Below are 13590 nucleotides of genomic sequence, written 5' to 3'. Positions count from 1 at the left end.
TTTGAATGGGCTTCCAGTGATGAGATCCTCAGCCATAGTTATGACTCTGTTCATATCCACCCCGAGGACTCTTCCTGACCTTCCTGCTGCATTTATCATTCTAGAGATTCTAATGGGGGGGGGAATAGAGAGAGCGAATATGCGAGCCTGGGACCGTGAGCGTAGTGATCTCCCCGTCTGCTGGCTCCGCCCATTTCCCCCGCTTCATTTGCTGGGTACCATGGGTGAGATGTACACATAAAAGACTGTACATAGCTTCCTAAAAACATCACAGCACCCTGTTTCACTACTAAAACCCTAAGTCCTAGTGCAAGCAGTGGGCTGGCCCTTGGGAGGAGTTATGCAAATATTCAAATGCCTTAATTAGATGTAATTCTTGAAAAGTGGGCGGTCCACCACATGCTTAATTTGCATACACACCGCCCTAGGTAACGCCCACACGTGACACTGAGCCTCCACCATTGAAAGAACTGAAATCCAGCGAATGAAAGTGGTGGGGCCAGATACAGTCAGGTTGGGGATGCGGGCATGCTCCAGGAGAGGGCCGGGAACTGCGGGCATGCTAAAGGCACCAAAGTAGCTCCCGGGCAGAGTGTCCTGACTTGAGGGGGCTGTTCGGATCATCTTCAAGCACTTTGCTATCTTTGTATATTTGCATTCTTTCACACGGAGTTCACCGTTCACCGGATTATTTTACCTATTTGGACACGTTTTTTGATTTTTTGATGTTTATTAGCACTTATTAACTATATAATCTATTGGACTTGATCTTTATTGATTTTAATTGTATAATTTATACGGTTGGAGCCTCTCTATTTATTTATAGTGTTCTAGTTTGGTTTTTACACAGCTATACACCTAACAAGTTTACAAATCGTTTTTTGCCCGAACACCTACCCTTCGCTCCTTTGCACATTTTTTCCCCTAGCGCTTTGCTTTTTTTCGATCATATTAGGATTCATCCCTCTTCAGAGCAGCTTCGGGTTTTAATTATTCTTTCACAATTTATTCACATATTTAATTTTAATTCATTTATTCCTTTATTATCACCCCCCTCCAGAAGCGCAGATTAACTTGTTTACAGAGTGTCCTGACTGCCTATGGCACACCAGACAAGCCCTGATTTTCGGGAGCAGGTTTCACAGTAAGAACCATCAGCTTTTTGACTGGCTGAAGAAAATAAAATATGTGACCATCCTGTGTGAGTAGTGATACCTCTCCGGGCCAGTCCAACGATGAGCCCCTGCAGGGGGTGAGTTGTGTGTGTGCCATCTGGGCTCCATTGTGTCTTGTCTTTCCTTGACCCGATAACACAGCTGTTGAGGAATGTACAGATCGGGGGTGTCTGGCCCTGTCCCTGCTGGAACTCCTGGGGTTCAACTTGACCTTCATCTTCATAGCCACACTCTTCGTCCTCCTCCAGGTAATGGTTGGCATGAAATGGGGCATTGCTGGTGTATTACAGTGTGAAGTTTTCCCCTGGATTTATCCAATCACCTCCTGAAAGATAGGAAGGGAGTCCATGTGGAAATCAGGATTTCTCCATATGGTCTAGATCAGGGGTCTCAAACCTCCGGCCCTCCAGCTGTGGTGGAACTACAAATCCCATGAGGCATTGCAAGATTCTCACAGACATGACTCCCGAAGAGAGATGCATCATGGGACTTGTAGTTTCACCCACAGCTGGAGGGCCGTAGGTTTGAGACCCCTGGTCTAGATCCTTGGTTCTCAACTTGTGGGTCGCGACCCCTGTGTTCAGTGGGTGGCCATGTGCCTTCCACTGTGCTAGGTGAGAGGCTCCTCAGCTCCTCTTGTCAATTCTTTCACCAAGCAGCCATTCAAAATATGCTGCCCTGTGCCGAGTGTCTGCTTGAGGTGGGCTGGGGCTATGGTCGTGAGGGAGCTCCATCCATATGTACAACTCTCTTGCATGTCCTGTAGAGGTGCCTGGAGTGATGTCACATTCTGGCTCCCAGGGACGTCTCCAGGGCACGCAAGGGAGCTGTTCAAACATTGCGCATATAGATAGAGCTCCGTCACAGCACAGCAGCCCACACTAGACCCCGGGCTGAGGATCAACTCCAGCTCTCGTAAGGTATGGAGACTGGGTGGATCTTTTGAATGGCTTCCCAAAGGCACCTCCCACCCACAGTTCAATCGCTCGCACCGGAAACACACGGTACCGCAATGCTGTGCATTCTATTGCAGTGTGACTTGGGTGGCGACTTAAAGGAGAACTATGAGGTGGGTGCTTTTCACTCACCTCATAGTTCTAGCCGACCTGTGACAATGAGACTGTCACAGGTCGGCTCAGTAGATCGGGAAGTGAGCGAACACATACCGGGTTCGCTCACCTCTCGATCCTGTCACGGCTCTCTGCCGTGACGGGGGAGGGGCTGGATTCCCCCCTCCCCGCTCCGATCCGCCAGTGCTGACTGGCGGATCGGACGGGGGAGGGGGCGGGTACAGCTGGCTCTGCCTCTAGATAGGCAGAGCCAGCTGTCACTCACGCAGCTGGGCGGATCTCGACATCGATGTCGGGATCCGCTGCGGCGTCTCAGTATGCAGGGAGCTGTAGCTCGCGGTATACTGAGCCTAGGGTGACGGGAGGACGCTAGTTTGTGTCCTCCCGTTACCCTAAGGAGAACTATGGGGAAAAGCCCTGACCCCATAGTTCTCCTTTTAATGACCAAGGACAAATGTGGGTCCTGGGGTTACACAAGTTGAGAACCACTGATCTAGATAACCATTCTATCATTTGTTTCTGCTGATCACAGACCCGGAACATAACTCTAGAAGTGGCTATTCTAGCTTTAGAACATTTCATTCCGCCTCGAGGGATTTCAGGCAGCAGCCTGGGCATGTCAGAAATAGCTGCTTGGAATATTTTATATATGGTTCTGCTTTGTACTTTAGAGTTTTTTTTATCTTTTCGTTTCATAACCTTTTTTTTTTACATAGCCTATAGCAGCGGGATCCGGGATTCCTGAGATTAAATGTTACCTGAATGGTGTAAAGGTTCCAGGAGTGGTCCGTCTCAGAACGCTCGTCTGCAAAGTCTTGGGGGTTTTGTTTGGTGTTTCTGGAGGTAAGGACAGCGCCCCCTTGTCTCCTGTACTGCAATACTGCACAAGAAAACTAGCATCGAGTTCAGCCATAACATTATGACCACCCCCCCTAATATTGAGTAGGTACCCCGTTTCCTGACCCGTCCAGGCATGGACTCCACTAGACCTCTGAAGGTGTGCTGTGGTATCTGGCACCGAGCCGTCAGTAGCAGATCCTATATGTCCTGTAAGTTGTGAGGTGATCGGCCTCCATGGATCGGACTTGTTTTTCCAGCACATCCCACAGATGCTTCATTGGATGGAGATCTGGAGAATTTGGAGGCCAAGTCATCACCTCAAACTCGTTGTTGTGTTCCTCAAACCATTCTTCAACCATTTTTGCAGTGTGGGAGGGCGCATTATCCAGTTGAAAGCGGCCACTGCCGTCAGGGAATACCGTGTCCATGAAGGGGTGTACTTGGTCTGGAACAATGATTAGGTCGGTGGTACGTGTCAAAGTATCCTCCACATGAATGGCAGGACCCGAGGTTTCCCAGAAGATCAAAGCATTAGACTGCCTCTGCCGGCTTGTCTTCCCAAAGTGCATCCTGGTGCCATGTCTTCCCCGGGTAAGAGACGCACACACACCCGGCCTTCCACATAATCTAACCGAAAACATGATTCATCAGACCCGGCCACCTTCTTCCATTGCTCCGTGGTCCAGTTCTGATGCTCACGTGCCCATTGTAGGTGCTTTTGGTGGTGGACTCAGGTCAGCATGGGCACCCTGACCGGTCTGTGGCTACACAGCCCCATACACAACAACCTGCGATGCTCTGTGTGTCCAGACACCTTTCTATCAGAACCAACATTCACTTTATCAGCTTATTTATGAGCTCCATTATCTCTTCTATTAGATCGGACTACACGGGCCAGACTCCCCTTCCTGCGTACATCAATGACCCTTGGCTGCCAATGACCCTGTCATCGGTTCACCGGCTTTCCTTCCTTGGATCACTTTTGGTGGGTCCTGACCACTGCAGACCGGGAACATCCCACAAGAGCTGCAGTTTTGGAGTTGCTCTGACCCAGTCCTCTACAGTCACAATTTGGTTCTTGGCAAAGTCCTTTAAATCCTCACACTTGTCCATTGTTTCTGCTTCCAACACATCAACTTCAGGGACAAAATGTTCACTTGCTGCCTATGTGCTCCTTGTAACCAGATAATTAATGTTATTCACCTCCCCTCTCAGTGGTCACAATGTTATGGCTGATCGGTGTAAGTCTTTTGTTAAATGCAAATAGTATATTGAAGCTTTGAGTGGAATAGAAAAAAGCTGATTTCTTATAATACACTGTAAAGCCCAATACTGGGCTTTGTTTCCTCTTCTTGATTCACCCCGGCCTTCCTCCAGCAGTAGTTTCTGCATTATTTTTTTTTTAAACTCCTCCTTTCAAAATGTCTTTAGTCTGGTCACATGACCAGTTCTTCCTCTCTTCACCCAGTGGTTAGCAGCCCTTGATGATACAGGAAGTAGCACTGATTTGATGATATCTACAGCGCTGTCTATATCAATACATTGTAAGTGCCGGGCACTGTGGTGAGAATGGGCCCGTGACGCGCTGCACTCACAGTATGAACAGCAAAAAGTTTTCCCGGCACACTCACCAGCCGGCATACGAAAAAAACTTGTCTCACCGCTAAGGTTAAAAACAGAGGTTTGGATACGCGTCTTCTGCAGAAAATGTGAAAGACGCACAGCCGCGCCAAGGCACCTCTTATAGTGCGGTCCTAACTCTAAACTATCAGAGTCTCCATCTTGGAGCACATGGGGCAAAAGATCAAATTGGGTGCAGGTTTGTCAGGAGGAAGCCCAACCTCCCTTAAAGGCACAGAGACGCACAAGGGATCCTGCACATCACAAGGCAGATGAGACCCCCCCATGCATTACTGCGCCAAATCAGTCAAGCACTCGCAGTATGTTCTCAGTCTTCCGGGTCCAACCTGGAAGACTAAGACATCTTGTGGCAGAGAACAGGTACTGCATGTGGCAGCTCTGGGTTGACGGCGGGTATTGCAGCTAGAGCTCCTTTTTATTTTTTTTACATCCCCAGGAGTAGTTAGAAATCAGTCCAGAGTTTAGATTTGCCCATTGGCTGCATCCCAACCTCAGAAACCAAATGTATAATTTCATATTTAGAGATCTAAACAGCCCCACCGTTAGAAATAAGACGCATTTATGTTCTTGTACATGACCTATTCCTGGATTAGTCATGTGACTTCCCAATTCTCCCATTCACAGGCCTCTTTGTTGGGAAGGAGGGACCAATGATTCACAGCGGGGCTGTTGTCGGCGCGGGGCTTCCTCAGGTAGGTCTAAGTGGCATTTCCTTCCTCCTTTCCTTCTACCAATCTGCATCCTTCATGCTGACCTCTCTCCTTCAGTTCCAGAGCATTTCATTCCAGAAGATTCGCTTCAACTTTCCATATTTCCGCAGTGACAGGTACGCACAGCAGAGAATTGGTGCATATACAGTATGTATGTATAAGATTACAACTGATCCTCTCAATTCATGTCCTCCTCCATCTTTAGGGACAAGAGGGACTTTGTTTCAGCGGGAGCCGCGGCAGGGGTGGCTGCTGCCTTTGGGGCTCCCATTGGGGGTACACTGTTCAGTTTGGAGGAAGGATCATCATTCTGGAATCAGGGGCTGACCTGGAAAGTGGTGAGTTGTTGGTGTGGGTCATCTGTTGGGACAGCACTGTGTTGGCTCTGTACAATTGTTGTGAAGGAAATTTTGCTTTTCCAGTTATTAAAGGAGAACTATGAGGGGGGGAGGGGGGTGCTTTTCACTCACCTCATAGTTCTAGCCGACCTGTGACAATGAGACTGTCACAGGTCGGCTCAGTAGATCGGGAGGTGAGCGAACACATGCCGATGTTCGCTCACTTCTCGATCCTGTCACGGCTCTCTGCTGTGACAGGGGAAGGGGCTGGATTCCCCGCTCCCCGCTCCGATCTGCCAGCGCTGACTGGCGGAACGGACGGGGGAGGGGGCGGGTACAGCTGGCTCTGCCTCTAGATAGGCAGAGCCAGCTGTCACTCACGCAGCTGGGCGGATCCCGTCATCTACGTCGGGATCGGCTGCGGCGTCTCAGTATACCGCGAGCTGTAGCTTGCGGTATACTGAGCTTAGGGTAACGGGAGGACGCTAGTTTGTGTCCTCCCGTTACCCTAAGGAGAACTATGGGGAAAAGCCCTGACCCCGTAGTTCTCCTTTAATCACAATCAGATCTAATGTGCGGCTCTTGGAGATTGCTCATGTGCGGACAGTCGGTGATCTCTGAATTGCTGATCCAAAAGGGGCGCCGAACAAGCTTTCTGAGTCCAGTAATCATTTATTGGATCTGTAAGTGACAACGGGAAGAGCTTAAGACAGCCAATGCATTTTCGAGGGCCACACCATCCCCATTCATCACGTATTTAATGAACTCTTAGTAAACGCCCGGGGTGTATAAATCTCAGCCAGAAGCTGGTGCCATAGCCCGAGCTTACCGATAATCCTTCCAAGTGCTCTTGCTGCTCTCTGAACCAATAAAGAATTTTTCGACTCTTAGGAATGTTTGCTCGGCGCTCCTCAAGATTCAACCGTACGTAGACTACTCAGTTTGTGGAAAGCTGCCAAACCTAAACCTCTTGGCTCCATTTAAGAACCTTGGTTGTAATGGTGGAGGATCCTAATCCAGCCCCCTGCCCCCGACCTCTCCATGGGTCAGTGATCTCTGTCAGAGTTTAGGAAAGAGGTGCAGCTGACTGGTCTCTCTTCTCTTCTGTCAGCTCTTCTGCTCCATGTCGGCGACATTCACACTGAACTTCTTCCGCTCTGGGATTCTGTTTTCAAGCTGGGGGGCCTTCCAAGTCCCCGGGCTCCTAAATTTTGGGGAGTTTAAGGTACGTGTCTAATAATTACATTTTAGTTTTCACTGTCTTGTGCTTTTTTTCTTTAGAGGGGGGAAGTTTTCAGTTAAAGGTATAATCCATCCTAGCATGCTTTACTCCCATCTCTGTCTTCCCGAACCCTGGGACATACCCAACAAGCCGATCTGATTACAGACCCATGGCATTGCTAAACTCTAGGGACGGACCGATACCGTTTTTTCGGGATCGAGTAACAGTACCGCTATATATATTTTTTTCCGGTACTCGCCAATAACGAATACCGGTGCCCAAAATATCAGGAAGTTGGGCGGCGGATCATGACCTGTCTCCCAGCTTCCTGATTGCCTGTTAAGCCGGTCTTCTAGCGAAAGAACACCGGCTTCACTTTCCTGAGGCTGCCCGGCTTCCTGACCAATCAGAAAGCCGGGTCGGCGAGTCATGAGGTGCCGTCAGGCTTCCTGGTTGGTGAGGAAGCCAGGCAGCCTAGCAGCAAGTGAAGCTGGCTTCCTAGCCAATCAGGAACCCGGGCAGCATGTCATGACCTGTCTCTGGCTTCCTGATTTGGCTAGGAATCCGGCGTCACCTGTTGCTAGGTAGCGTGGCTTCCTGACCAATCAGGAAGCTGGGAGGCGGGTTATTACGTGCCGCCCAGCTTCCTGATTGGTTAGGAAGCCAGGCTGCCTAGCAACAAGTGAAGCCAACTTCCTAGCCAACTAGGGAGGCAGGTCATATCCCATCGCACGGCTTCCTGATCGGAAAGGAAGCTGGCTCCCTGCTCCCTCGGCACTTGCAGTCAGAGGGAGACCTCCCTCTGACCAAAAGTTCCGGTATCGGAGCATTTGGGCGAGTAGGAGTACTCGCCCAAATACCCGGTATAGGCACCTATACTAGTATCGGTGCATCCCTACTAAACTCTGTTCCGGAAATCCTTCCCAGAATCTTATTACAGATATTTATATAGCACCATCAGTTCGCGCAGCGCTTTACATAGTTGCACATTCACATCAGTCTCTGCCTTCAAGGAGCTTACGATCTAAGGTCCCTATCTCACATGCATGCATACATAGAGGACCTTCCAGATATGTCATGTGTTTGTATGTGTCCTCATGTACACTCATGAGAGATTTGCTGTATTGTCCCTTATCATTACTATTGTCACACTGATTTCTCTTCCAGTGCTCCGATTCGGACAAGAAGTGTCACCTGTGGACTGTAGTGGACTTGGCCTTTTTTATCATCATGGGGATGGTCGGTGGGTTGCTGGGAGCCACGTTCAACTGCCTGAATAAAAGACTGGCTAAATACCGCATGAGGAATGTCCACCCGAAGCCCAAGCTTGTTAGGTACATCCAATATTCCTTCAACTGCAGCCTGTGCGGCCACTATCACTGATTTGTATATCGCTATCGTCTTCCGTAGCGCTGTACAAAATGAGATGTATTTGGAACAATTTCCTCACAGGCCATCCCCACCCAAAATGCTGTGCAGGCTCTGCGTGCAGATAATTGTTTTCAGACTGATATCAGCACCTGATTGGGTGAAGGAGGGGCCCGCTAATGCACTTTCCTGTCTTCCAGGGTCTGTGAGAGTCTTCTGATCTCTCTGGTCACCACAGTGATCATCTTCGTGTCATCGATGGTTCTGGGGGAATGCCGGAAACTTTCTCCCCCGACAAACTGGAACAGCTCCATCCCTATGCAGGTACCGCAATCTTCCCGCTGTTCATGTATGTTATTTGCTAACACATCTCTATGTAGCAAAGTGTCGCTAGACCCATAAAATGGCCTGTTTATAACACTATCTGACCAGCAGTCCACACTGCGCTCCACATAAAATGCAGGCTTGTAGTGTCCTAAAGCGTTCTCCCTGCATAATGCTGCAGAGTGCACGCTGTGATTGGAGGAGAGGCTGATCACATGGCTTTGACCACAGCCGTAGCTAGCTCCTTTTGCACCCGAGGTAAGAACATAAAATTGTGCCCCCCAACAGACGTGTGCGGTATACGACGTCATGCGCCCCGCCTCCAGAATGGCCGAGCGCATGTGCATAATGCACTGGAGACCAATCCAAAATAGCATAAAAATGTGTTTGTCCATGGCAACAGGTGCGAGGGGGCACAGCCAGGCCGGCCCTGGCTGCGCCCCCTCTCGGCTGCGCCTGAGGCGAGTGCCTCACTCGCCCCATGGTAGCTACAGCCCTGACTGACAGGTCACATGACTGGTCCTTCCTCCTGTACATGTCCATAGAAATATATATATCTCTCTGTGACCCCAGAGAGACTCTTCCTATCTGTTGTCCCCAACAGTCGTCCGGTTTATCATCTTTCCATCAGGTCTCCTCATCGGATGAAGTCAATTCCAGCATCAAGACCTTCTTCTGTCCCAACAACACCTACAACGACATGGCCACGCTCTTTTTCAACCCTCAGGAGTCGGCCATCTTGCAGCTCTTTCATCAAGAAGGTCAGTATGCTCTTGTCGAGTAACATTTTTATGGCCGTCAGGCTGCCAGCAATGGTTTGTGTGAAAGGTTCTCCCCGTCTCTTGTGTTCCAGGCACTTTCAGCCCCATCACTCTGTCTTTCTTCTGCTCTATATACTTCCTCCTGTCCTGCTGGACGTATGGTATTTCTGTGCCTAGTGGTCTGTTTGTACCCTCCTTGCTCTGCGGAGCTGCCTTTGGTCGTTTGGTAGCTAACCTCCTGAAAAGGTAGACTATACACGAGTGGGTGGTCTCCCGGCTGTTTTATTGGCATTTAGGCCTGACCTCTTTTGCGTCTCTGTTGTGTTCAGTTACTTGGGATTGACCCACATCTATTCTGGAACCTTCGCCTTGATCGGTGCCGCAGCTTTCCTCGGGGGCGTGGTCCGGATGACCATCAGCCTTACGGTCATCCTCATCGAATCGACCAATGAGATCTCATACGGCCTGCCCATAATGATCACGCTCATGGTGAGTTACTCTTGTGTCTCTTGCCACCTGTATAATCCTATGTTGCATTTGGATATGGTGCTACCACCTGCATATTTATATCCTCTGTGTGCATTGGGTATACTCCCATCCTCCATGTGATTGGGGTTTTACCTCCTGTGTTATCCTCTCCTCCATTTTTAGATATGGTCCAACCACCTGTACAGTCATATCCTCTGAGTGGATAGTGTATAATGCTATGCTCCATGTGGATAAGGCTTTACGACCTGTATATTCCTTTCCTCCATTTGGATATGGTCCTACCACCTCTACAGTCTTATCCTCTGTGTGGAGGGGGTAGGATCCTATCTCCTGCCTGGAGGGGGTAGGATCCTATCTCCTGCCTGGAGGGGGTAGTATCCTATCTCCTGCCTGGAGGGGGTAGTATCCTATCTCCTGCCTGGAGGGGGTAGTATCCTATCTCCTGCGTGGATGGGGTAGGATCCTATCTCCTGCGTGGAGGGGGTAGGATCCTATCTCCTGCGTGGAGGGGGTAGGATCCTATCTCCTGCGTGGAGGGGGTAGGATCCTATCTCCTGCCTGGAGGAGGTACGATCTCCTGTATGGCACAGGGTCTTACACCTGTTTAATTTTATCATCCATGCAGATAGGAACTTGCCACCAGTATAGTCATATCCTCCTTGTGGATAGGTATAATTCTTCCTCTGTGTGAATAGGGCATAATCCTATACTCCATGTGGATGAGGTCTTGCTACATTTGTAATCCCGCAGTCATTCACCTTGTCTGGTGCTGGAAATGATCTGACCTGCAGTGAAGCGCTCATGTGTCCTGTACCTGCAGGCACATAACGTACGCTACGGTAAGTCCATCCAAGACACTAACATGCCATGCAGGGACCCATTTTATGTACCAGGATGAGTCCTTTCTCGGTCTCCTTGGCAGGACTATTTGCTAAATATACGACCTCGGCAGAACAAGTTTTTTTTATTGTCAAATTCTTTGATAATAAACTTTGTATGACTGACCCATCACCCAGAAGTCTTATGAGCTCTGCTGTATGGGTGTGGAAAGCCATTGGATCTCCACTAACCTCCCAGCACAATGTAGGGGCGAGTGGATAAGCGAGTAGTTGTCGACGGCTGATTTTGGTGTCTTTTAGGTTGCAAAATGGACCGGAGATTTCTTCAATAAAGGGATTTATGACATTCATATTGGACTGAGGGGCGTTCCTCTGCTGGAGTGGGAGACTGAAGAGGAATTGGACAAGTAAGGAGATTTCTAACCACACTCACACCTATACACAGACTATGGACAGAGCAATTTCTACATCTCTGTTATGGACCTATTGATTCCACAATAACTTTTTTTTATAAACAATGAAGGGAATGTTTTTTTTTTTTTCTTTTTTCAAATCTCGATTTATTGAGCAAGAAAAAATAAAACAAAAGGTTGGTATAGTAACAAATCGTAAAGGTCTGCACGCAGGCAACCAACTTGTTCAATATAACATACAAGAATGTACAAAACATAATGGTGTACCTAACTTCAAAACGAGGCAACACAGTTAAAGGCACAGTGGCATATCACCAGTTCCTGAGCCCATCAGTTAGCATCGAGCAAGCCACTGGTCAAGTAGCGTAACATACCCTATATAAGGCATATAAATTTGCAGCGCATACTAGATTGCGGCCGTGTTGGGGGTGCCGTTTCTAGAATAAAAGCTGGAACCTTTGTTCATCCGGCTAATTGAGCCCTCTCCGATACATTCTAAGGAGTTATGGCAAACCGGAAGTTATGTTGTTCTGTGTGTACGGAGACCCCCAACACAGGAACATCTTTTCATTGGGCAACAATCATTATTCAGGGAATTAATACATCCACAATGGATGTAAAAGAAGAGAAGTTTGAGAAGAATTTCAGCAAGTGTGGAAGGAATAAAGAAAAGAAGGTTGGGTAGGTACGAGAAGGGGGGATCACCTGCCCACCCCGTGACCCCCACTGGGAGGCATTGCAAAGAACAGGCCGCTGCACACAGGACACCCAGCCACTACAGCTCCAAGAACTGGGGCTCTCAAGGAGGAGGTGGCGGTGAAGAGTCCTGAACCGGGGTCATGATCTGTAGGTACGCGTCCGTGGAACAATGAAGGGAATTTATCACAACGGGAGCAGACAAAATCTGGAGCAGCTGTGCACGGCAACCAATCAGCTTCTCTCTTTCCTTTTCAAATCTTTACCGAATAAACTGAAGAGAGAAGCTGATTGGTGGCCGTGCACAGCTGCTCCAGATTTTGTCTGCTCCAGTTTTAATAAATGATCCCCAATGTGTCAGACGGGCCCGTATTTCGACCAGTTGTAGACGCTGAATGCCCTGCACATGTCCAAAAAAACTTCATGGAAGTATGGAGGACACGTGTAGTACACCCTGTCCTTCTGCTGTCCCCCAGACCACCCTCCAATGACCGGTCATTATGACAGACAGGGGTTGCTGTGTATATACAGCAGCTTTAATAGATGTATTTACACGGCAACTTCCGGCTGTCATTTTGCAGCAAGTGGGGGGGACAGGACGGACAAGGTGTACTACACGCATCCTGTGTACTTCCAGGAAGTTTGGACATGTGCAGGACATTCAGTGTCCACAACTGGTTAAAAAGAGATGCCATTTCATACAACATGTTTGAGGGGGAAGTGGAAGGGGATTGTACCCCCTAAATTGGTATATGGAAGGATCTTGACAGGCTGTGGCTGATAAAGGAGACCCTGTACGACCCCCTCATCATCGCCTATCTTATTGTGACTATAATATACTGAAGTGGCATCTTGATTTGCAGCAGTGGTAGGGCGCCATCCCTTTCCATCACCCCGCCACCCACACCCACCCAGGATGTAATAGTCTAATCACTGTATGGAGTGCAGCCGGACATCATCTTCCATTATATTGTCTGCTTGTCACAGGTTAAGAGCCAGCGATATCATGGAGCCTAACCTCACCTACGTATACCCTCACACCCGCATCCAATCCCTGGTCAGCATCCTGCGCACTACCGCCCATCACGCCTTCCCTGTGGTGACTGAGAACCGCGGAAATGAAAAGGAGTTCATCCTTGTCAGTCGCCTGAATGAAATCGTACCGGTGATGCTGACGGGCAGGTTTGGGAAAACGCCGATGTCATGAATATTAATCCGCTGTCTGCTTCACGCAGAAGTCCAGCATCCTGACGCGAGCCGGCGAACAGCGGAAGAGGAGTCAGTCTATGAAGTCCTATCCGTCCAGCGAACTGCGCAACATGTGCGACGATCACTTGGCCTCGGAAGAAGCCCCTGAGAAGGAGGACATGCTGCAGCAGATGTTAGAGCGAAGGTAAGGACTGAGCTCCGGGATCAGCAGACATTGTCCTCATACCAGATCCTTGTGTATTCTTCTTGAATCTCTGTGAGCGTTGTGTATTCCTTCCAGATCTGTGCAGTAATCCCGTGTGAGACTTTGAGCTTCCTGTAATAAAGACCGGTCACTGCTGCTCTCTGCTTGTGCAGGGTGACTGGTCTTGTCTCCGCCCCCTCCTGTAATAAAGACCGGTCACTGCTGCTCTCTGCTTGTGCAGGGTGACTGGTCTTGTCTCCGCCCCCTCCTGTAATAAAGACCGCTCACTGCTGCTCTCTCTGCTTGTGCAG

General features: G+C 49.1%; 1 protein-coding gene across 1 annotated transcript in view; it reads left to right on the top strand.

The window, feature by feature from the left end:
* CLCN6 (chloride voltage-gated channel 6) overlaps positions 1-13590 on the top strand; it is a 31738-nt gene that overhangs the window by 5434 nt on the left and 12714 nt on the right. Inside the window, exons 6-19 of the mRNA XM_018571276.1 lie at positions 1317-1423; positions 2962-3088; positions 5351-5418; positions 5494-5552; positions 5642-5774; positions 6886-6999; positions 8164-8330; positions 8565-8688; positions 9320-9449; positions 9542-9695; positions 9779-9938; positions 11078-11184; positions 12874-13051; positions 13122-13279. Coding sequence (XP_018426778.1) covers positions 1317-1423; positions 2962-3088; positions 5351-5418; positions 5494-5552; positions 5642-5774; positions 6886-6999; positions 8164-8330; positions 8565-8688; positions 9320-9449; positions 9542-9695; positions 9779-9938; positions 11078-11184; positions 12874-13051; positions 13122-13279 — 1786 coding nt within the window. The remainder of the gene's footprint in view (positions 1-1316; positions 1424-2961; positions 3089-5350; positions 5419-5493; positions 5553-5641; positions 5775-6885; positions 7000-8163; positions 8331-8564; positions 8689-9319; positions 9450-9541; positions 9696-9778; positions 9939-11077; positions 11185-12873; positions 13052-13121; positions 13280-13590) is intronic.

The sequence above is a fragment of the Nanorana parkeri genome, unplaced genomic scaffold (genome assembly GCF_000935625.1).
Source record: "Nanorana parkeri isolate BGI_ZX_2015 unplaced genomic scaffold, ASM93562v1 scaffold1724, whole genome shotgun sequence".
Classification (NCBI taxonomy): domain Eukaryota; kingdom Metazoa; phylum Chordata; class Amphibia; order Anura; family Dicroglossidae; genus Nanorana; species Nanorana parkeri.
Note: the sequence above shows the minus strand (reverse complement) of the source record. Positions and strands in the feature narration are given on the sequence as shown.